We start from the raw sequence: 20,752 nt of genomic DNA, 5'->3' as shown, positions 1-20,752 counted from the left end.
CTGCTAAGCCTTTGAAAAACTTGAAACTCTGCTGCGTGGCCTGAACTCGCCAAGCTACTGTGTTCTTTGTAGCGCTATTTTGGAAGCGCCAGTGCTTCTTCTACATTTGTAGCGCTATCTGTCAGCGCTTGTGAATCACCGCTCGCGTTTCCCGCTTCGCGGGAAACACTCGCTGTTAAGGGCTTGCTGGCCGGCTTGGAGGACACGGAACATCAACGCCCACAAGCCAGTTGGGCTCAGAGAACCTCCCCGCCACGCCCCCCTCAGCTGGGACAAATTGCGCTGAGGCAGCGCTGAAGTGTGGAATTATCCTGCCTGTTTGCTGCTGAAGACGGCTGCTAAGCCTTTGAAAAACTTGAAACTCTGCTGCGTGGCCTGAACTCGCCAAGCTACTGTGTTCTTTGTAGCGCTATTTTGGAAGCGCCAGTGCTTCTTCTACATTTGTAGCGCTATCTGTCAGCGCTTGTGAATCACCGCTCGCGTTTCCCGCTTCGCGGGAAACACTCGCTGTTAAGGGCTTGCTGGCCGGCTTGGAGGACACGGAACATCAACGCCCACAAGCCAGTTGGGCTCAGAGAACCTCCCCGCCACGCCACCCTCAGATGGGACAAATTGCGCTGAGGCAGCGCTGAAGTGTGGAATTATCCTGCCTGTTTGCTGCTGAAGACGGCTGCTAAGCCTTTGAAAAACTTGAAACTCTGCTGCGTGGCCTGAACTCGCCAAGCTACTGTGTTCTTTGTAGCGCTATTTTGGAAGCGCCAGTGCTTCTTCTACATTTGTAGCGCTATCTGTCAGCGCTTGTGAATCACCGCTCGCGTTTCCCGCTTCGCGGGAAACACTCGCTGTTAAGGGCTTGCTGGCCGGCTTGGAGGACACGGAACATCAACGCCCACAAGCCAGTTGGGCTCAGAGAACCTCCCCGCCACGCCCCCCTCAGCTGGGACAAATTGCGCTGAGGCAGCGCTGAAGTGTGGAATTATCCTGCCTGTTTGCTGCTGAAGACGGCTGCTAAGCCTTTGAAAAACTTGAAACTCTGCTGCGTGGCCTGAACTCGCCAAGCTACTGTGTTCTTTGTAGCGCTATTTTGGAAGCGCCAGTGCTTCTTCTACATTTGTAGCGCTATCTGTCAGCGCTTGTGAATCACCGCTCGCGTTTCCCGCTTCGCGGGAAACACTCGCTGTTAAGGGCTTGCTGGCCGGCTTGGAGGACACGGAACATCAACGCCCACAAGCCAGTTGGGCTCAGAGAACCTCCCCGCCACGCCCCCCTCAGCTGGGACAAATTGCGCTGAGGCAGCGCTGAAGTGTGGAATTATCCTGCCTGTTTGCTGCTGAAGACGGCTGCTAAGCCTTTGAAAAACTTGAAACTCTGCTGCGTGGCCTGAACTCGCCAAGCTACTGTGTTCTTTGTAGCGCTATTTTGGAAGCGCCAGTGCTTCTTCCACATTTGTAGCGCTATCTGTCAGCGCTTGTGAATCACCGCTCGCGTTTCCCGCTTCGCGGGAAACACTCGCTGTTAAGGGCTTGCTGGCCGGCTTGGAGGACACGGAACATCAACGCCCACAAGCCAGTTGGGCTCAGAGAACCTCCCCGCCACGCCCCCCTCAGCTGGGACAAATTGCGCTGAGGCAGCGCTGAAGTGTGGAATTATCCTGCCTGTTTGCTGCTGAAGACGGCTGCTAAGCCTTTGAAAAACTTGAAACTCTGCTGCGTGGCCTGAACTCGCCAAGCTACTGTGTTCTTTGTAGCGCTATTTTGGAAGCGCCAGTGCTTCTTCTACATTTGTAGCGCTATCTGTCAGCGCTTGTGAATCACCGCTCGCGTTTCCCGCTTCGCGGGAAACACTCGCTGTTAAGGGCTTGCTGGCCGGCTTGGAGGACACGGAACATCAACGCCCACAAGCCAGTTGGGCTCAGAGAACCTCCCCGCCACGCCCCCCTCAGCTGGGACAAATTGCGCTGAGGCAGCGCTGAAGTGTGGAATTATCCTGCCTGTTTGCTGCTGAAGACGGCTGCTAAGCCTTTGAAAAACTTGAAACTCTGCTGCGTGGCCTGAACTCGCCAAGCTACTGTGTTCTTTGTAGCGCTATTTTGGAAGCGCCAGTGCTTCTTCTACATTTGTAGCGCTATCTGTCAGCGCTTGTGAATCACCGCTCGCGTTTCCCGCTTCGCGGGAAACACTCGCTGTTAAGGGCTTGCTGGCCGGCTTGGAGGACACGGAACATCAACGCCCACAAGCCAGTTGGGCTCAGAGAACCTCCCCGCCACGCCCCCCTCAGCTGGGACAAATTGCGCTGAGGCAGCGCTGAAGTGTGGAATTATCCTGCCTGTTTGCTGCTGAAGACGGCTGCTAAGCCTTTGAAAAACTTGAAACTCTGCTGCGTGGCCTGAACTCGCCAAGCTACTGTGTTCTTTGTAGCGCTATTTTGGAAGCGCCAGTGCTTCTTCTACATTTGTAGCGCTATCTGTCAGCGCTTGTGAATCACCGCTCGCGTTTCCCGCTTCGCGGGAAACACTCGCTGTTAAGGGCTTGCTGGCCGGCTTGGAGGACACGGAACATCAACGCCCACAAGCCAGTTGGGCTCAGAGAACCTCCCCGCCACGCCCCCCTCAGCTGGGACAAATTGCGCTGAGGTAACGCGCATCGCGGGACGCGCGCGGGCGTCGCCGGGCTAAGCCCGGGCAAAGGGCGGGCCCTCTGTGGTCCTCAGTGGCCGAGGTAGGCCGGGCTGGGCCCTGGTATCTTGACTGTTTAGTCGTATGCTTATAGATACTAGTCTGCGTTATTATATTCCAAGGTAATGCTAATACGCCGATAGAAATATAGCCACGAAGTATTGGAACTGTTAGTTTCTCTCCCATTTCACTTCTTGTATATTTATATTATTTTTAAACTGTGTTTTTATAAGACTGGGAGATTTATTGTAGGCTCTGTTTTATTTACGGTACTATGGAGGCTAAGACATTACGATCCGGGAAGGTTGTAATGGAGAATCACGGTACAATATCTGGTCCGAGTCATTTGAGAAAAAAACAAATTAACAGTGTCATTATGAAAGGTCAGATGCAATTAAAACAAATTTGGGAGAAAAGCTTGAATAAATCCCTTGAAGTTTCCAGGAAATCTGATAGTGATCAATTACAGCAATTAAATCCCTGCTCTAATAAGGAGGAAGGTAATGAGGTGGCCCCTATGGTGGAAATGAAAAGGTCACTAAGTCAGTCTAGTGTGGCAGACTTGCCAACATGTCTTGAACATGCGGCTGTTGTTGATCCCCTGTTAATATCGCAATCTTTGAGACATGATACTCTTAAGGGGAATGATACTCTGGAAGAAGATAAGGGTGATGTTTCTATAGCTACCAGTATTGACTTTGAACTCTGCGGAAGATATGTGGATAAGACATCTTTACCTCCCCTAGTAGTTAATAAAACGCCCAGTGGAGAAACACCATCTGGTCTGCTATTATACAGCAGTACCCCCTCCATTAAATCCACAGATAATTTTTCTCCGCTGATTGATGTACAATCCCCTCATTTTAATCTATCGGGGATTTGTCCCCTCACATCTTCAAGTTATCCAAAAAATGATAAACCCATCTCGGAGTCACTCATAGCCCTTGAGCAAATTCTGTCTTCCATACTACTTTTAATGGGTAAATTTGCTGTAAATTCTGATTGTATTTTATCTTCAGTTACTGAAATACTGCAGGCATTGTTGGCACAAAATGTGAAAAATGTTGAAAATGAATCTAAGCCTCTTGTTTCTTCTGCTAATCCTGCGCTTGCTGTGCATCAAGAGGTTGATTACTCTACTGAAGTGAAGGGAACTGCCCCTTTGGGATTACCTATAGAGGCGGAGATTCATAAGTCCCCTAACCTATGCATCTCATCTGCCCTGCCTCTGAGAATGGAACCATCGCTAGTTGAGCAGGAAGAGAATGTGAGTGAAGTACTTCAAACGGGGGGCCATTATCTTTTTCCCATTTTTGTACATGATAAAAAGGAGCTAGAAGTTTTCGTGGGGTCTCCTCGAGCTGCCAAAATGAAAACAAGAGGAAAAAAGGGGAAGCCCATACGTAAACATAAAAAGAAAAGACCTAGACAAATTATCTTTCCAAAACATATAATAACTGAAACGCCCGCTCCTATAGAAAGAGGGTATAGCCCACCTTCCGATATTCCGGATAAGGTAGATGTGGAAGGTATCTTAAATGATTCCAATGATACCCCAGTTGAAGTAACTACGAATAGGGTGGTTTCTGGATCAGTAATTGAGGCCCCAGTTGAAGGAACTTTGAATAGGATGGTTTCTGGATCTGTAATTGATGCCCTTGTTCCCCTCCCTATAAGTGTGGATGTCAAACATTCTCCGATAGTAACAAGAGTATTTAATCCAACAGCTCCTATTTTTCTGCCTCAGACAGATGTAGCTAGGAACGTAATACATCAGTCAGCAAAAAGTACTATTTCATATGTGGATACTTTGTCATTGGATTTTCTTCCATTACTTGATTCTGATTTAAGAATGAACAGATCTTGGCTACTTAGCTGCTTTAATGAAATTGAAAGCTTAAAGTTGGTCTTAACAAATGATATTGATTTAGTTCTCCCAATAAGATCCATAAATGGCCAACGAATAAGGGTAAAGTTTTACTCTAAAATAATTGCTAATCTAGTCCTTCAACAAGCAGAAGCCTTTCAACGTAGAGGAATTGACGTGCTACCCTTTGTTAATAAAAATTTGTGTCTTTCTCTTACTGAAAGAAATACAAAGTTGACCTCTGGACAGGATGATTTTCCTATATGTAATAATGACCTAAAAATTTGGCTCTCCAGAGGCAAACGTATGGTTTCTCAGGTCTTTCCCCTATCTGGTAGCACGGATAACCCTCTAGCTGAAGACGCTTCGATGTGGAACTGGTTACCGGGAGTTCTCTCAAACACCACCTCGAGAAACCCACGACCATCTTCACATCTTTAACCAGTGTTTAAAAATTGTTTCTTGGAATGCTGCTGGCTTGTCTAATTGCCCTGAGAAATTTGATTATCTTCTTTCTCTGAATGCGGATGTGTATTGTATCCAAGAAACATGGTGTGATACTCTCCCTTATGGAGGGAATGACTACTTCATCCTAGAAGCCGTTGCAACGCCATCTAAAAGGGGCCATGCTAAAGGTGGAATTGCTTGTCTGTTATCCAATACAATACAATGGCAATTCTCACATCACAAGGATGAGAGTAATCTATTCCAATCCATAACCATCTCTAACCTGGATCCCGTTGTTCAACGGTCTTCGTTTATAATATTAAATGCCTACATTCCTCCCGAAGATAATTTTACGTCAGTTTTAAAACGTATGTTTTCCTATATAAAGCAGTTATTAGAGGTGGATGACCCCCCATACTTATTACTGGTGGGGGACTTAAATTGTAAAGTGTCCAATACTTCCTTAGACATGTTTAGAAACAAAGTAAAAGAAGAAGTATTTAATATTCCCCAAGCTCTCTTGCCTAATAAAATAAAAACGAACAAAAGGGGCAAGATTCTTCTCGGGGAGCTCAGTGCCGTGGAGGGAATTATCCTAAATGGCAGAATGCCTTCTGATTCCCCGGCAAATTATACACATGGTTCTACTAGGGGAGAATCTATTTTGGACTACGCAATAACAGACTTTGACACGTTCTCTTGTTTTAAAGACTTGGTAATCACTCATACTCCTTTGAGTGACCACAAAATTATTAAATTAACTGTCTCATTAATACCCCCTGAATCTGACCGCTGGTCCCTAAAGAACAAAGGCTTTTCTATTAATCGCCACTCTGGTAGATGTTACTGGGGATCCAGTCATAATAAGGATGTACAAAACATCCTCACCCAATTCTTAATTGAACTCGATTCTTGGCAAGGTAGGGAATTCATGTTCCTGGAAACGCTCATCCAAAAAATCACTGAAATGGCCAGGAGTAAAGGAAAGTATAAAAAGAAATATTTTTCTCCTAGCCTTCTATTAAGGTTAAATAAAGAGATCAATAAACTTGTTAGGATGCAATACCTTAATAGATCAGGGGAGATTGGGTTACAGTTAGCTCTGTTAAAGAGAAGGAGGGTGAGATTGAGAGCCAAGTTAAAAAGAGACAAAGAAGATACTTTATGGATCAATCTAAGAGAGGCATCCACTTGTAAAAACTCTAGAGCTTTTTGGTCCATAATAAGACAAGGATGTGGATCTGTAAAAACGTCCACTCCTACTGTTATTACTGAAGATGTCTGGACCCAATTTGTGTTCACCTTATATGCGTCCAATGATGCAGGGGGTGACGCATGGGTTCCAGACCGTAGTATCGATTCTAAAATGGAACTCCCCACTGAGTATTCCATAGCTACCGCAATCAAGAGCATGCGCTCTTCCGGGGCTATGGGACCGGACGAATTGCCCATGTCTATAATCAAGCAAGACGTAACCACTTGGAGCAGGATTCTTCTTCCAGTGTTTCGGGCGTGTTTCAAAACTCGAACAGTTCCCGACTCTTGGCGGGGAAGTATCCTGATCCCAATTCTTAAAAAAGGAGACCGTGATAATCCCTCTAATTATCGCCTAATTGCTTTATTAGATGCGATAGGGAAAATTTTTGCTAAACTTTTATTAGTATTAATAACAGAGTGGGCATTTTTAAATAATATTATACCTAGGGAACAGACAGGCTTTCGAAAAGAGCATGGAACTCTAGATAACCTAACTATGCTACAGGTAATCGTAGACAAATATGTTTGTGTTCGTGGTGGGGGCATATATGCAGCATTTATAGATTTCTCCGCAGCGTTCGACAGGGTCGACCGACCGACGCTGTGGAGAAAACTGGCGGCATTGGGTATGCCGGGATACTTATTGGACTTAGTTAAGTCCCTACATTGGAATACATGGTGTAGGGTGTTACAAGGCGGAGAAAGGGGTCTCTCTCAAGCGATCCCCTCCCGGAATGGCTTAAAACAAGGATGTATATTGGCACCCACACTGTTTTCCCTGTATATGGCCGATTTGCCAACTGCTGTTGCAGATTGTGAGGGACTAGCCCCAGTAATTGGAGGGACTGCTATATCTATTCTAATGTATGCAGATGACATACTAGTTTTAGATCTGACCCCGAAAGGTCTAGCTAATCGTCTTCATACACTGAATGAATTCGCGGATACACACTATATGAAAATTAATAGCTCAAAAAGCAAGATCATGTGCATCTTTGGCAAGAAGAAGTGCAGATCTAGGAGCTTTAATTGGACATTAAGCGGAGAAAAACTTGAGGTAGTTAACTCCTATACGTTTCTGGGCAAAATAATATCTTCTAACCTTAGTGAGAAGCCCCATATCGAAAATAATTCTAGAAAAGCAATGGCCCATGGTAGGGGACTATGTTCCTTGTATAATGCGACGGGGAAGAGGCACTTCTCCTTATGTTTGGAGGTATTCCGAGCGAAGATTCCTGCTACCCTCCTTTATGGAATGGAATTGGTGGATGTAAATCAATGGGATTTTATGCAAAAAACGGAGGGAAAGGTATTAAGGAAAATCTCCTCATTTAATTCAGCCTGCTCCACATCCTCTTGCAGGCTGGAATTCGGACTGCGAAGCTGCTGGGCTCAAGGGCTGGCTGCTCTTGTAAGGTGGGTAGCATGCCTGGCCAGAGGTAAACCAGGAACCCTACGTGAAATCTTAAAAAAGGAACTTTTAGGCAACTTTAATGAGTTCTCGCAGCTGGTAAAAAATTTCAGAAAAGCTGTTTTACTATTGGAACTGGATGAAAGTATGTTATTTTCTCTTTCTCCATCAGAGTTAAAGTTAAAGTTAAAAAGTAGGTCCTGGGAACTATGTTATAAGCTGGATATACTTGCCCAACAGAAGTATAAAGAAAGGGAAGCCCTGGTCTTAACCTACACACCTAAACAAGCACAACAATACTTAACGTGGAATATTCCGCATGGTGTCCGTAGGATATGGTACCTTTTACGTCATAATTTGCTTCCACTTAATACACTCCTCGCAAAATGGTATGGAGTGTCTCCCTTATGCAATCTATGTAATAATGCTGCTCAAGACCTTAACCATGTACTGTTTATTTGTCCGATATTACGCCTATTGCGCAAAAAATGGATAAAACCAATTTGTCTACAATTGGGAATTATGAATATAAAAATGTTTTTCCATGCTCTGTATTGCCCCCCTAACGAAATGTTCTGTTCCAGAATATTTAAATATTTTAAAGAATTTTTAGACATATATTAATGTGATTTTGGAAGATGTTGATGAGGGCATTATTTGTTTATAACATGTGGTTATTTCTGTTGCTGTATGTAACTTGTGTTTATTTCGTTATGATAATATGTATGTTATTTTATGTGGCCCTCAATGAGAGCCAAATCATAATAAAAACTTTGACTTTGACTTTGGGTGAGTGTTATAGGATACATGTTTTGTATCAATTCTAACCAGCAGTTAATTCGGATTGTAATATTTATATTTTGACTCCAATGGTAATCATAGGTGAATGGAGAGATAACATTGTTGGCGAATTGCTGGATGAATTGTGATGAGAATACGAAGGTAATTTACTAATAACATAGGGGGTGAAAGCTAAATTTTAACTGGCAACTAATTTCTGTTAGGATTCCACAGTGGAATATTCAGTTCCTTTTTGATATTAGTGACAGCACTTAAGGTATACATTATTCTGATATGCCTCTGTCTTTTCAGATTGATTAGTTGTTTACGTTGTGAGGACCAAATTAGGATGAGAGAACACTGAAAGATACAGAGGTGATAATTTACCCCTACCTTGTTTATATATCTTGGTGGTAGGGTTCTTCTTCTTTTACCACACACGGGGTGGATATTAGGACTGGAATGGTTTCGACTATTTACTTTCTCATTTCAAACTCTTCACTCTGCAGGCTTTCATCTCACTGGATGGTGGTTGGTACTATCCCACATTTATATCTAGTTATATGATGAATATTTATACTGATCATGGGAAATGTTTTGCTTGATTACAGCCCTGAAGAAGTCGAAGTATTATTTAATGCACGACGAAACACGTGTTGGCAGGTGTAATCAACATTGAAAATAAAATACAAGGACCCCATATACAGAAAGTGGACTTTTTTGTGCATTGATATTGGATACTATATTCATTGATCCGACTCCTGAGGATTGGAGTTGCTTGCCATATATGTGTTTGAATTGTAAGAGTGAACTGTAGTGTGCTCAGAGGTCATTGTATATTTTGCCGCTTCACATGAAGCCATTGATGTAGGATACGCATCATTCCTCTAGAAGCACCTTCTGATTTTGTTAATAATTACAATTTTGTACCCTAAAGTCATGGTAGTGCGCCCACAATAGGTTGGTATCCCCCATCAAATTGAGTTTTTGCTCTAATATGGCATTTTTCTTGCTGTTTTCTGCCATTTCTCTTGCCTCATATTTATTCTAATGCCTGGCTCAGTGTTTTATGACAGAGATAGGATACTGCCATTCTAGTCATGCAGCATTTGGTCTGACTGACTTTCTCTTCAATAATGTACCACAAGTATCCTACCACTTGCTGTTGTGACTATATTTCTTAATTCTCCTGCGTGACGTACTCATTATCAATGCACTTTATGAGGATAGATAGCAGTTTTTGAAAGTTTTAACGCATGGTTTCTCCTCTTACCTCAGTGCCATTTCATCCAGCTGGCTCAGTATCTCTATACCACTTTTACTATCCACTGGGCAGTATCCTTTTTACTGTTTGTCACACCTTTTGGCCCCTGCTCACACTTTCAACATGGCCAATGACTCCAAATTGTCTCAGACTGGTACCAAACCTAAGCGGCTTAAGAATGACCCGCCCTCTCCCATTAAGTCTTCCTCTAATCCTGTTCTGGACTCAATACTTGAAGAGGTTCGCGGCCTCCAACCTTTTATGAGTGCAACTAATGACAGGCTCAAACAGATTGAAGACCGTTGGGTTCTTATGGAGGGCAAAGTCTTAAATTTGGAGCAAAGGGTGAGTGACATTCAAGATATCTCGACTAAAATTCCTCTTTTGAAGCAAGAAATTCACAAACTTAAACTGCACACGGAGGATTTGGATAATCATAATCGGAGAAACAACCTACGCGTTTATGGTATTCCGGAAAATTTGGAAGGAGCTGACATGGTGTCTTTTTTACAAAAATTTCTGCAAGAACTTTTGGATCTTCAACCTGCGTCACATCCTCTGAACATTCAAAGAGCTCACCGCCTTGGCCGTATTAACTCTGCCTCTAACAAACCTCTGGGCATTATCATGCTCTTTCTAGAATTCACTGAGCTAATGTCTGTTTTAAAAGCGGCTAGACTGAAACGTTGTCTCCAGTGGTCTGGTCACAACATATTCATCTCACAAGACCTCTCGAATGCGACTAATGCTCGACGCAAAGAATTCTTGAATCTACGACCTCTTATGCGGCAACTTCACATTCAATATGGCATTCTTCATCCTTGTTTCTGCAAGATCACTCATAATGGTCGGACCAGCTCCTTTGATGATCCTCAAAAGCTCCATGCTTATCTCCAGAATGTTTCTCCTTCAACGATGAACACTGTTCCTTAAAAATATTTCTTGTTACCTTTCTTAATGTTCTTGCTTGTGGTTTTCTTTTTCCTTCTCGCTAGTACTATTCTCCTCTATCTATGTTTGTATCTCCTCTTTTGTCTTTTATTCATATTCTCCTGTTTCTCGCTCTTACAATCTTCTCTTTATCCTTTTATCTGTCCCTTTCTCGGTTGCTTGTGGGGATGTCTCCCCTTCCCGACGTATCCGTGCCCCAGATGTTTTTGTTCTTTGTTATCTCTCCGATCAGGCTTCTGTGCCTTGATCTGTTTCCTTTCCTCTGTCTTTTATCTGTTCTCTTTTCTGGTTTCCCTCTTCTCCTTTCTCTCTCCTCTCTTCTTACTACATTCTTTTCCCTTTTCATCTCGGCTTCATCTCTTTCTTTTCCTTTGCAATCTCTATCTCGATTATTCATCTTCATGGTGTATTTTACTCTTTTGATCAGAGTTTACATTTCTGCTATGAGTATTTTAAGAACCCTCTTTATGCGTTTTTTATGTCTTTGTTGTTTCCTTTTTTGTAGTGCTTTCCCTATCGTATGTTTTCTCCGAGTGTCGCCCATCGCCCCTCTCATAAATGGTGTGTAACTTTGTCTCATGGAATGTTCGAGGTCTTGGTCACCCTGTCAAGCGTCAAAAGGTATTGTCTCATTTATCCCAAATTGGTTCTCAAGTTGTTTTTCTTCAAGAAACGCATTGTTCTGATGTCGAATCTCTCAAGTTAAAAAGACAGTGGGTGGGTCAGATTGTATTTTCTCCTGCTCTTCTTAAAAAAGGGGGGGGTTGCTATTTTATTTCACAAAGCTTTGAATGTACAAATTATCTCCTCTCAACATGATGATGAAGGACGTTGGGCAATGGCTAAGGTTGTTATTCATAATAAGACATTGGTTCTCCTGAATATTTATGGTCCTGTGCGTCCTTTATTTATTTATTTATTTATTTTGAAAGTTTTATATAGCGCGAACAAGATCTTCGCAGATATCAGAGCGCTTTACATAGGAGAAGAGCAAATATACACAGATACGTCTAAGTTTTGGACTTCTATTAAAACCCTAATTTCTTCCATTGACTGCCCTGATTTCGTCATTGCAGGTGATTTTAACCAATGGTTAGACCCTTTCTCTGATAGATTATCTTCTAGTAAATTTCAACCTGACAAAACTCATAAGAGCTTCCAATCTGCCATTGCCTCGCGTCCTTTGTATGATTCTTGGAAACTATGTAACCCCGATGTGTTGGAATATACCTTTTTCTCTCCTGTGCATCACACCCGTTCTAGAATTGATTACATTATGGTTAGTAAATCGTTACTCCCCTCCATTCAAAAATCTGCCATAGGCTCCATTTTTATTTCTGACCATGCCCCTGTTTCTACCTCAATTGATCTTTCCCTTATCTCCTCTAAATTTAGTAGTTGGAAATTTAATGCCTTTCTTTTATCTGACTCAGTTTTTTTGAAAGAAAGTGTGGAATTTTTTAATGAATTTTTTACCTTTAACGACCCCTCTGATACCTCCATTCCCAACAATTGGGATGCTTTTAAAGCTGCGTTCCGAGCATTTACCATATCCTATGTTGCTAAAAAGAAGAAACTCAATAGGAAAAAATACGATGACCAACTTGGTAAAATTAAACACCTGGAACATCTGTATTTCTCATCTAAATCCTCTTCCTCCCTTTAAGATTTAATCTTAGCCAAAACAGAACTCAACAAGATTATTACCAATGAGGCATGTAACACCCTCCTTAAAATCAAATTCAAATTCCATGGTGGTCAAAATAAAGCGGGGAAAATGTTGGCAAACTATTTGAAAATTAAATCTGAGCGTAAAAATGTAGGCCCCATTTTCAATGACGCTCTAAATAAATTGGTTACAGCAGATGAAGACATTGCTGAAGTATTCCATTCCTGCTATCATTCTTTACATACTGATGACACCCACCCCTCTGATGTAAACTTATCTTCCTTTTTTGAAGGCCTTCCCCCTCCTCCTTCCCTCCCAGATGAGTTTGCTCTCCTGGAAGAACAAATTACGCTACAGGAGGTAACTCGAGCCATTAACTCACTAAAACGATCAAAGGCTCCTGGTCCAGACGGCCTACCTGTAGAATTTTATTCTTCGTTTCACACGTTTTTTGCACCTAAACTCCTTCAACTCTTCAACTCCTTTATTTTAAGTGCGAAAGCTTCTGGGTCCTTTTTGGATGCACTAATTATCATAATCCCGAAACCTGATAAAGACCACACCCAATGCAAAAATTATCGCCCTATATCCCTAATTAATTATGATTGCAAGATTTTTGCTAAAATTCTTGCTTCCCGCCTCGACTCCCTTATCCCCCGTCTAATCAAAACAGACCAGGTGGGTTTTGTTAAGGGTAGACTTGCTGCGGACAATGCTTGAATGTTCTCTAATGTCATTGCTCACAGCAAACATCTTAAAATCCCTTTAGCAGCACTATCCTTAGATGCTGAGAAAGCTTTTGATCGTATCAACTGGCAATTCCTTTTTCGTACCCTACAATGGTATGGATTTGGCCCATCTTTTATTTCTTTGGTTAAACTTCTCTATTCCTCTCCTCGTGCCAGTATTTTTGTTAATAACCAATTTTCCAAATCCTTCTCCTTGTCTAGAGGTACTCGTCAAGGTTGCCCCCACTCTCCCCTATTATTTATTCTTTGTCTCGAACCCTTCTTAGAAAGAATTCGTTCCAATCCTGCCATCACTGGTTTTAAATTGTCCTCCACTGAAACTAAATTGTCTGCATATGCAGATGATGTGCTGGTTTACATGTCAAATCCTGAAACCTCCCTCCCACCATTTCTGGATGAGGTCCGGTTATATTCCTCTGTTTCAGGATATAAATTGAACCTGTCCAAAACGGAAGTCCTCCCACTTAATTCACTTTGTTACCAATTCATGTTTAATAATACCGATTTTGCTTGGTGTCCCTCTAAAATTAAATACCTCGGTATTTGGTTCGCTCCCTCCTTGAGAGATACCCTTAAATTTACTTTTGATTCTCTCCTAAAGAAAATCAACTCCCTTCTTCAAATCTGGTCCCCATTATTTCTTTCCTGGTGGGGTAGACTAGACACAATTAAAATGATGATTGTCCCACATGTTCTGTATACTATATCCATGCTCCCTTTCAAAATTCCCCTCTCCTTTTTTTCCCGCATAAACACTATTTGTTCAAAATTTTTATGGAATGGCAAACATCCCCGAATAGCACTGCATAAGCTGATTCGTCCTAAATCTGAAGGTGGTGTTCGTTTTCCCAACTTTAAATTGTATCACTCCGCTTTTTTGATTAAACAATCCTTTTCTTTGGCCTATGACTTTACTGACACCCCTGTTCCTACCTGGGTTCTTCTAGAACGCTCCCTACTGAAAGACTTTTCCTTTCAACATATTGTTTTTATGTCAAACTGTGCTTTTTTGACCAAATTCCCTCTCTTAAAATACTCTCAAACGGTATTACACAATGTCTTCTTCTCTGATCTTTCCTCGTTGCAATGTTTTTTATTATCTGTTGTATGGTATAACAAATTTCTGCGGTATAAAGGTAAATCATTTTATTTCAAGCACTGGAAAGAAAAGAATATTATCTTTGTTCATCAATTTTTTGATAATGACTCTTTCATTACTTTTCCGAAATTACAAAATTTATTCAATTTACCTTCGTCATATATCTCTGAATACACCATTATTATGTCTGCCATTCAGTCACACTTAGCTTCCTTTCCCATGCCTGATGCTTTACCCTCTTTTGCTCCTACCTCTTCACTATATCCCTTATTCTCCACTCAACAACCTAAGGCTGCCCTTGTTTATGCACTATTATTGTCAACAGGTTCAGTTCGTCCTAAGTCAGCTGTGGAGATTGCATGGGAAACTGACCTTGACATTTCTCTTTCTGTTCTGTTGTGGGATCGTATATGGTCCAAATTGTTTAAAGTATCTCCTGCTGCTCGCATTATCCAATCGTTACTGTTTATTTATCATGGAGTTCTTATCACCCCTGTAATTGTTCATAAATTTTCCCCAACATCCTCTATACTTTGTTGGTCATGTACTAAGGAAACTGGGTCACTTAAACACCTACTATACGAATGTCTCCCTGTTTTATCATTTTGGAAAGAAGTTTGGAAGATATGTATGCGGGTTTTTAATTGTTCAGCCCAGTTATCTTTACAGACTATTTTCCTGGGATCGTTGTCATCTGATGTTGATATTATCTCCTCTTCTGCGAGATTGTTGGACTTGTTTATTTCTCTTGCATTTAAAGTTATTTTATTATGTTGGAAAGACAATTCTAAAATTTCTGTTCATACCTGGTGGAATTTTGTTTGCGATGAACATAGGATTGCTATTGCTTCATCCTCTTCTGTTCACCTGAAAATTAAATCCGATCTTCTTTGGCTTCCTTTTACCACTTATCTTTCCTTCAACTCTTTCCCTTGAATTCACTCTTTGTTTTCCCACTTATTTTTGCCTTCCCCTATCTCTCTTCTCCCTCCCCCTCTTTTGCCCCTTCTTTCTTTCCTTTCTTTCATTTATCCTTCTTTCTATTCTACATGTCTCTCTCTCTTCCCTTTTCCCTCTCTCTATAACCATTTCTTATTGTTTATTGCTCATTACATATGTTTCAGTACTCTTTCTTGATAATATTATTGTTCCAATTTTATTTTTAATGACATATGTATTGTATTGTATTTAATCTAAAAATGCAAATAAAACTTCTTAAACAAAAAAAAAAAGAATATGTGTTACTCTTTGTAGTTTGTGAGTGGTCTCTTGGTTACAGGCTGTACATATGTATTTATAGATTTATTATAATGCACTCACTGCTGGCTGTGTTCGGTTACATGCCTGTTATCTGTACATACCTGTCTATGGTAAGAATGTGTGTTACTATTTGCAGTTTGTGAGTGGTGTCTTGGTTACAGGCTGTACATATGTATTTATAGATTTATTATAATTTACTCACAGCGGGCTGTGCTCGGTTTGCGTTCTCCACGTTCCCATAGTTTACTGCAGATTCATAGATGGCTCTGGGGATGCTACCTGGGGTCGCACCTGAAAGCAGAACACATTATATCGCACCTGATTTTTGACTGCTTTATACTTTGAAATGGGACTCTGATTAGACTCTTACCATTTGCTTTCTTTGCGCGTCTCTCATAGAAGAGAACCACACCAAGGACAGCGACAACAGCACCGAGGAGCATCCCTGAAGCCACCATCAGGGTGACCCACCAACAAGAACAGGAGGCATCTGAAGCAGGAGGAGCCCCTGAAGAAGAAAGACAACCTGTGAGTGTCAGGCTCGTCCGACTCTTGACAGGTGCAGGAAGAACTGAGAAAAAAAGGAATAACAAAAGGAGGAGAGAGAAAAAGGTCTAAGAGACTCTTTAAACACACCAGTACTTTGGATGAAAGGGTCTGAGCTGGTTATCGTCACTCCTCAACAGCAGTATATAATTTGTCAAAATGTGATTCTTGAAATGGTTTTAGGATTTGCATTATTATGGAAAATGCTTCTGAATAATGAATTTAATAATGGGTCCAATCTGGTAATAATAATCTAACATAAGCGCACTTGAAATTAGTTTAATATAATGTATAGCAGTGCGTTTAGTAATCTAATTTTGTTGCCATTTTGATGAAAAGTCCATTTTATTTAATATGGATGTTGTTTTCTGCTCACTCCTGTTACTTGCCCCCTCCCAACCCGTTCTATATGTGTATCTTTCCCTATGCAGCTTTGCACATGAAGACTAGATTATTTCATTGTAAATTTCCTAAATATGCATGAATTGTGAATGAACTTCCCAGAGTTTCTACCCTTGCAGGTGCCCAAGGTCCTTCAGCTGAAGTTCCATTACTGGGCTTAGCCTCTCCCACTGGTGCATAGTCCATTGTCCATTACTGGGCTAAGCACTCTTCTACTGGTGCATAGTCCATTGTCTATTACTGGGCTTAGCGCTCGTCCACTGGTGTATAGTCCATTGTCCATTACTGGGCTCAGCGCTCTTCCACTGGTGAATGGTCCATTGTCCTTTACTGGACTCAGCGCTCTTCCACTGGTGCATAGTCCATTGGCTATTACTGGACTCAGCGCTCTTCTGCTGGTGCATAGTCCATTGCCCATTACTGGGCTTAGAGCTCTTTCACTGGTGCATAGTCCATTGTTCATTACTGGGCTTAGCTCTCTTCCACTGGTGCATAGTCTATTGTATATTAGTGAGCTTAGTGCTCTTCCACTGGTGCATAGACCATTGTCCATTACTGGGTTCAGTGCTCTTCCACTGGTTCATAGTCTACTGTCCATTACTGGCCGTAGCGCTCTTCCACTGGTGCATTGTCAATTGTTTATTATTGGGCTTAGCTCTCTTCGGCTGGTGCATAGTCCATTGGCTATTACTGGACTCAGCGCTCTTCTGCTGGCGCATAGTCCATTGCCCATTACTGGGCTTAGAGCTCTTTCACTGGTGCATAGTCCATTGTTCATTACTGGGCTTAGCTCTCTTCTGCTGGTGCATAGTCCATTGCCTATCACTGAGCTCAGCGCTCTTCTGCTGGTATATAGTCCATTGTCCATTACTGGGCTCAGCACTCTTTCACTGGTGCATAGTCCTTTATCCATTACTGGGCTCATCACTCTTCCACTGGTGCATAGTCTATTGTCTATTACTGGGCTTAAAGCTCTTCCATTGGTGCATAATCCATTGTCCATTATTGGGCTTAGCGCTCTTCTACTGGTGCATAGTCCATTGTCTATTACTTGTCTTAGCTCTCTTCCACTGGTGCATAGTCCATTGTCCATTACTGGGCTTAGCTCTCTTCTGCTGGTGCATAGTCCATTGTCCATTACTGGGTTCAGTGCTCTTCCACTGGTCCATAGTCAATTGTTCATTACTGGGCTTAGCTCTCTTCGGCTGGTGCATAGTCCATTGGCTATTACTGGGCTCACCGCTCTTCTGCTGGCACATAGTCCATTGTCCATTACTGGGCTTAGAGCTCTTTCAATGGTGCATAGTCCATTATTCATTACTGGGCTTAGCTCTCTTCTGCTGGTGCATAGTCCATTGCCTATCACTGGGCTCAGCGCTCTTCTGCTGGTGTATAGTCCATTGACCATTACTGGGCGTGGCGCTCTTCCACTGGTGCATAGTACATTATCCATTACTGGGCTCAGCGCTCTCCCACTGGTGCATAGTCCATTGTCCATTACTGGGCTCAGCACTCTTCCACTGGTTCATTGTCTATTGTCCATTAATGGGCTTAGAGCTCTTCCACTGGTGCATAGTCCTTTATCCATTACTGGGCTCAGCACTTTTCCACTGGTGCATAGTCTATTGTCTATTACTGGGCTTAGAGCTCTTCCACTGGAGCATAATCCATTGTCCATTATTGGGCTTAGCACTCTTCTACTGGTGCATAGTCCATTGTCTATTACTTGTCTTAGCTCTCTTCCACTGGTGCATAGCCCATTGTCCATCACTGTCAAGTCAAGTCAAGTCAGAGAATTTATATAGCGCACTACATACCCAGAGGGTCTCAAGGCGCTTAGAAAGGGGAGGAGGATTACTTGTCAAATATCCACGTTTTAAGTTGCTTTCTGAATGCTAGGTGGTTCTGGGTGAGGCGAAGGTAAGCAGGGAGTGAGTTCCATGTTTTAGCAGCCAGGTATGAGAAGGATCTGCCTCCCATGGTGGTCTTGTTGATGCGAGGTACAGTGGCGAGGGCTTGGCTGGAAGAACGTAGTTGGCGGGAGGGGGTGTAAAAGGACAGTCGTGAGTTGAGGCATTCTGGTCCGATGTCGTAGAGTGATTTGTGTGCGTGGGTTAGCAGTCGGAAAGTGATCCTCTTATTGACGGGTAGCCAGTGGAGGTCTTTAAGGTGACCAGAGATGTGTTCGTTGCGTGGGATGTCTAATATGATCCTGGCTGAGGCGTTTTGGATTCGTTGGAGTTTCTTCTGGAGTTTAGCGGTAGTGCCTGCGTAGAGGGTGTTTCTGTAGTCCAGTCGGCTCGTGACCAGAGCATGGGTGACTGTTTTCCTGGTTTCGGTGGGGATCCAGCGAAAAGTTTTTCTGAGCATGCGAAGAATGTTGAAGCAGGAAGAGGATACGGCGCTGACTTGTCTGTTCATTGAGAGTGAAGAATCCAGGATGACGCCTAGGTTCCGTGCGTGGTCTGTTGGGATGGGTGCTTTTCCGAGGGCTTCCGGCCACCAGGAGTCATCCCATGCAGAGGGGGATGTACCTAAGATGAGGACTTCTGTTTTGTCTGAGTTCAGTTTCAGACGGCTTTGTTTCATCCATTCGGCAACTTCTTTCATTCCTTCGTGTAGGTTAGTTTTGGCGGTGCTGGGGTCATTGGTGAGAGAAAGGATTAGTTGAGTGTCATCCGCGTAAGAGATGATGTTGAGGTTGTGTTGGCGGGCGATGGCCGCGAGGGGGCTCATGTATACGTTGAAGAGGGTGGGGCTGAGTGAGGATCCTTGTGGTACGCCACAGATGACTTCAGTGGCCTCGGACTTGAATGGTGGGAGGCGGACTCTCTGGGTTCTTCCGGTGAGGAACGAGGTGATCCATTCAAGTGCTTTTCCTTGGATTCCGATGTTATTGAGGCGTTGTAAAAGGGTGCTGTGGCAGACTGTGTCGAAGGCTGCAGAGAGGTCGAGGAGGATGAGGGCGACTGTGTCTCCGTTGTCCAGTAGTGTTCGAATTTCGTCTGTTGCTGCGATGAGGGCGGTCTCAGTGCTGTGTTTTGCTCGGAAGCCAGACTGTGAGGAGTCGAGGGATTTGTTGGCTTCGAGGAAGGCGGCGAGCTGGTTGTTGACAGCTTTCTCGATGACTTTGGCCGGGAATGGAAGGAACGAGATGGGGCGGTAATTTTTGAGTTCGGTGGGGTCCGCTGTGGGGTTTTTCAGAAGGGCGTTGAGTTCAGCGTGTTTCCAGTCTTCCGGGAAGGTGGCAGAGTTGAAGGAGCAGTTGATGACGTCTCGGAGGTGCGGTGCTATGACGGAGTCTGCTTTGTTGAAGATGTGGTGAGGACATGGGTCTGTGGGGGATCCTGAGTGGATGGAATTCATCAGGCGGATTGTGTCCTCAGTGGAGATTGGGTTCCAGTCGTTAAGGGTGTTCACGGGAGAAGAATGTTCAGCAAATGGTAGGGTGGGTTGGTTTCCGGGTTGGTTGTCGAAGCTGTTGTGGATGTCTGCAATCTTGTTGTGGAAGAATGAGGCTAGGGAGTCGCAGAGGGCTTGAGAGGGGGTGATGTCGTTGGAGTTGGCCGAAGGATTGGAAAATTCCTTGACGATGTTGAAAAGTTCCTTGCTGTTGTGGGCGTTGTTGTCAAGTCGATCCTTGAATGCTGTTTTCTTGGCCTTTCGGATTAGTTGGTGGTGAGTGCGGGTGGCGTTTTTGAAGGCGTCCTTGGTGCTAGTGGTTGGGTCTTTTTTCCAGGCCTTTTCAAGGGAGCGGCAGAGTTTCTTGGACTTCTTAAGATCATCGTTGAACCATGAGGCCTTTTTGCTGCCAGGTTTGCTTTGACGTTTCTTCAGTGGTGCTAAGGTGTCGGCGGTGTTGGATAACCATAGGGTGAGGTTGGCGGCGGCTTCGTTTGCGTTAGAAGAGTGGGCTGGGGTGTTTAGAAGGAGCGATGCGGAGATCTGGTCCATGGTGATTTTGTTCCAGTTTCTTTGCAGAGTTGGTTGGAGGTGGTTGGTGGGTTTTGGTTTGTTGTAGGTGAAGTGAACGCAGCTGTGGTCAGTCCAGAGGAGATCCGTAGTGTGGCTGAAGGAGACATGATTGCTGGAGGTGAAGATGGGGTCGAGTGTGTGACCTGCGATGTGGGTGGGGGAAGTGACTATTTGTTTAAGTCCTAGGTTGGCGAGGTTGTCTAAGAGGGTGGTGGTGTTGCGGTCGTTGATCTTTTCAAGGTGAAAGTTGAGGTCTCCCAGAAGGATGTAGTCTTTGGAGGGGAGCGCGTGTGGGGTGATGAAGTCCGTGATGTCTTCACTGAATTTTGCGCGGGGTCCTGGTGGTCTGTAGAGGAGGGTGCCTCTGAGTGTGGTCTTGGGGTCGATGTGGATCTGGAAGT

At 43.5% G+C, this 20,752-nt stretch overlaps 1 protein-coding gene across 2 annotated transcripts in view; it reads right to left on the bottom strand.

The window, feature by feature from the left end:
• Window positions 1-20,752, bottom strand: part of LOC147706594 (uncharacterized) — a 141,302-nt gene that overhangs the window by 29,313 nt on the left and 91,237 nt on the right. For both annotated transcript variants that reach the window (XM_086933086.1, XM_086933085.1), the window contains 2 exons: window positions 15,799-15,936; window positions 15,631-15,719 (listed from right to left, as the gene is read on the bottom strand). In XM_086933086.1, coding sequence (XP_086789212.1) covers window positions 15,631-15,719; window positions 15,799-15,936 — 227 coding nt within the window. The remainder of the gene's footprint in view (window positions 1-15,630; window positions 15,720-15,798; window positions 15,937-20,752) is intronic.

Source organism: Lissotriton vulgaris, chromosome 7, assembly GCF_964263255.1.
Source record: "Lissotriton vulgaris chromosome 7, aLisVul1.2, whole genome shotgun sequence".
NCBI classification, from domain to species: domain Eukaryota; kingdom Metazoa; phylum Chordata; class Amphibia; order Caudata; family Salamandridae; genus Lissotriton; species Lissotriton vulgaris.
The sequence above is the reverse complement of the archived record's forward strand: the minus strand, read 5'-3'. Positions and strand labels throughout refer to the sequence as shown.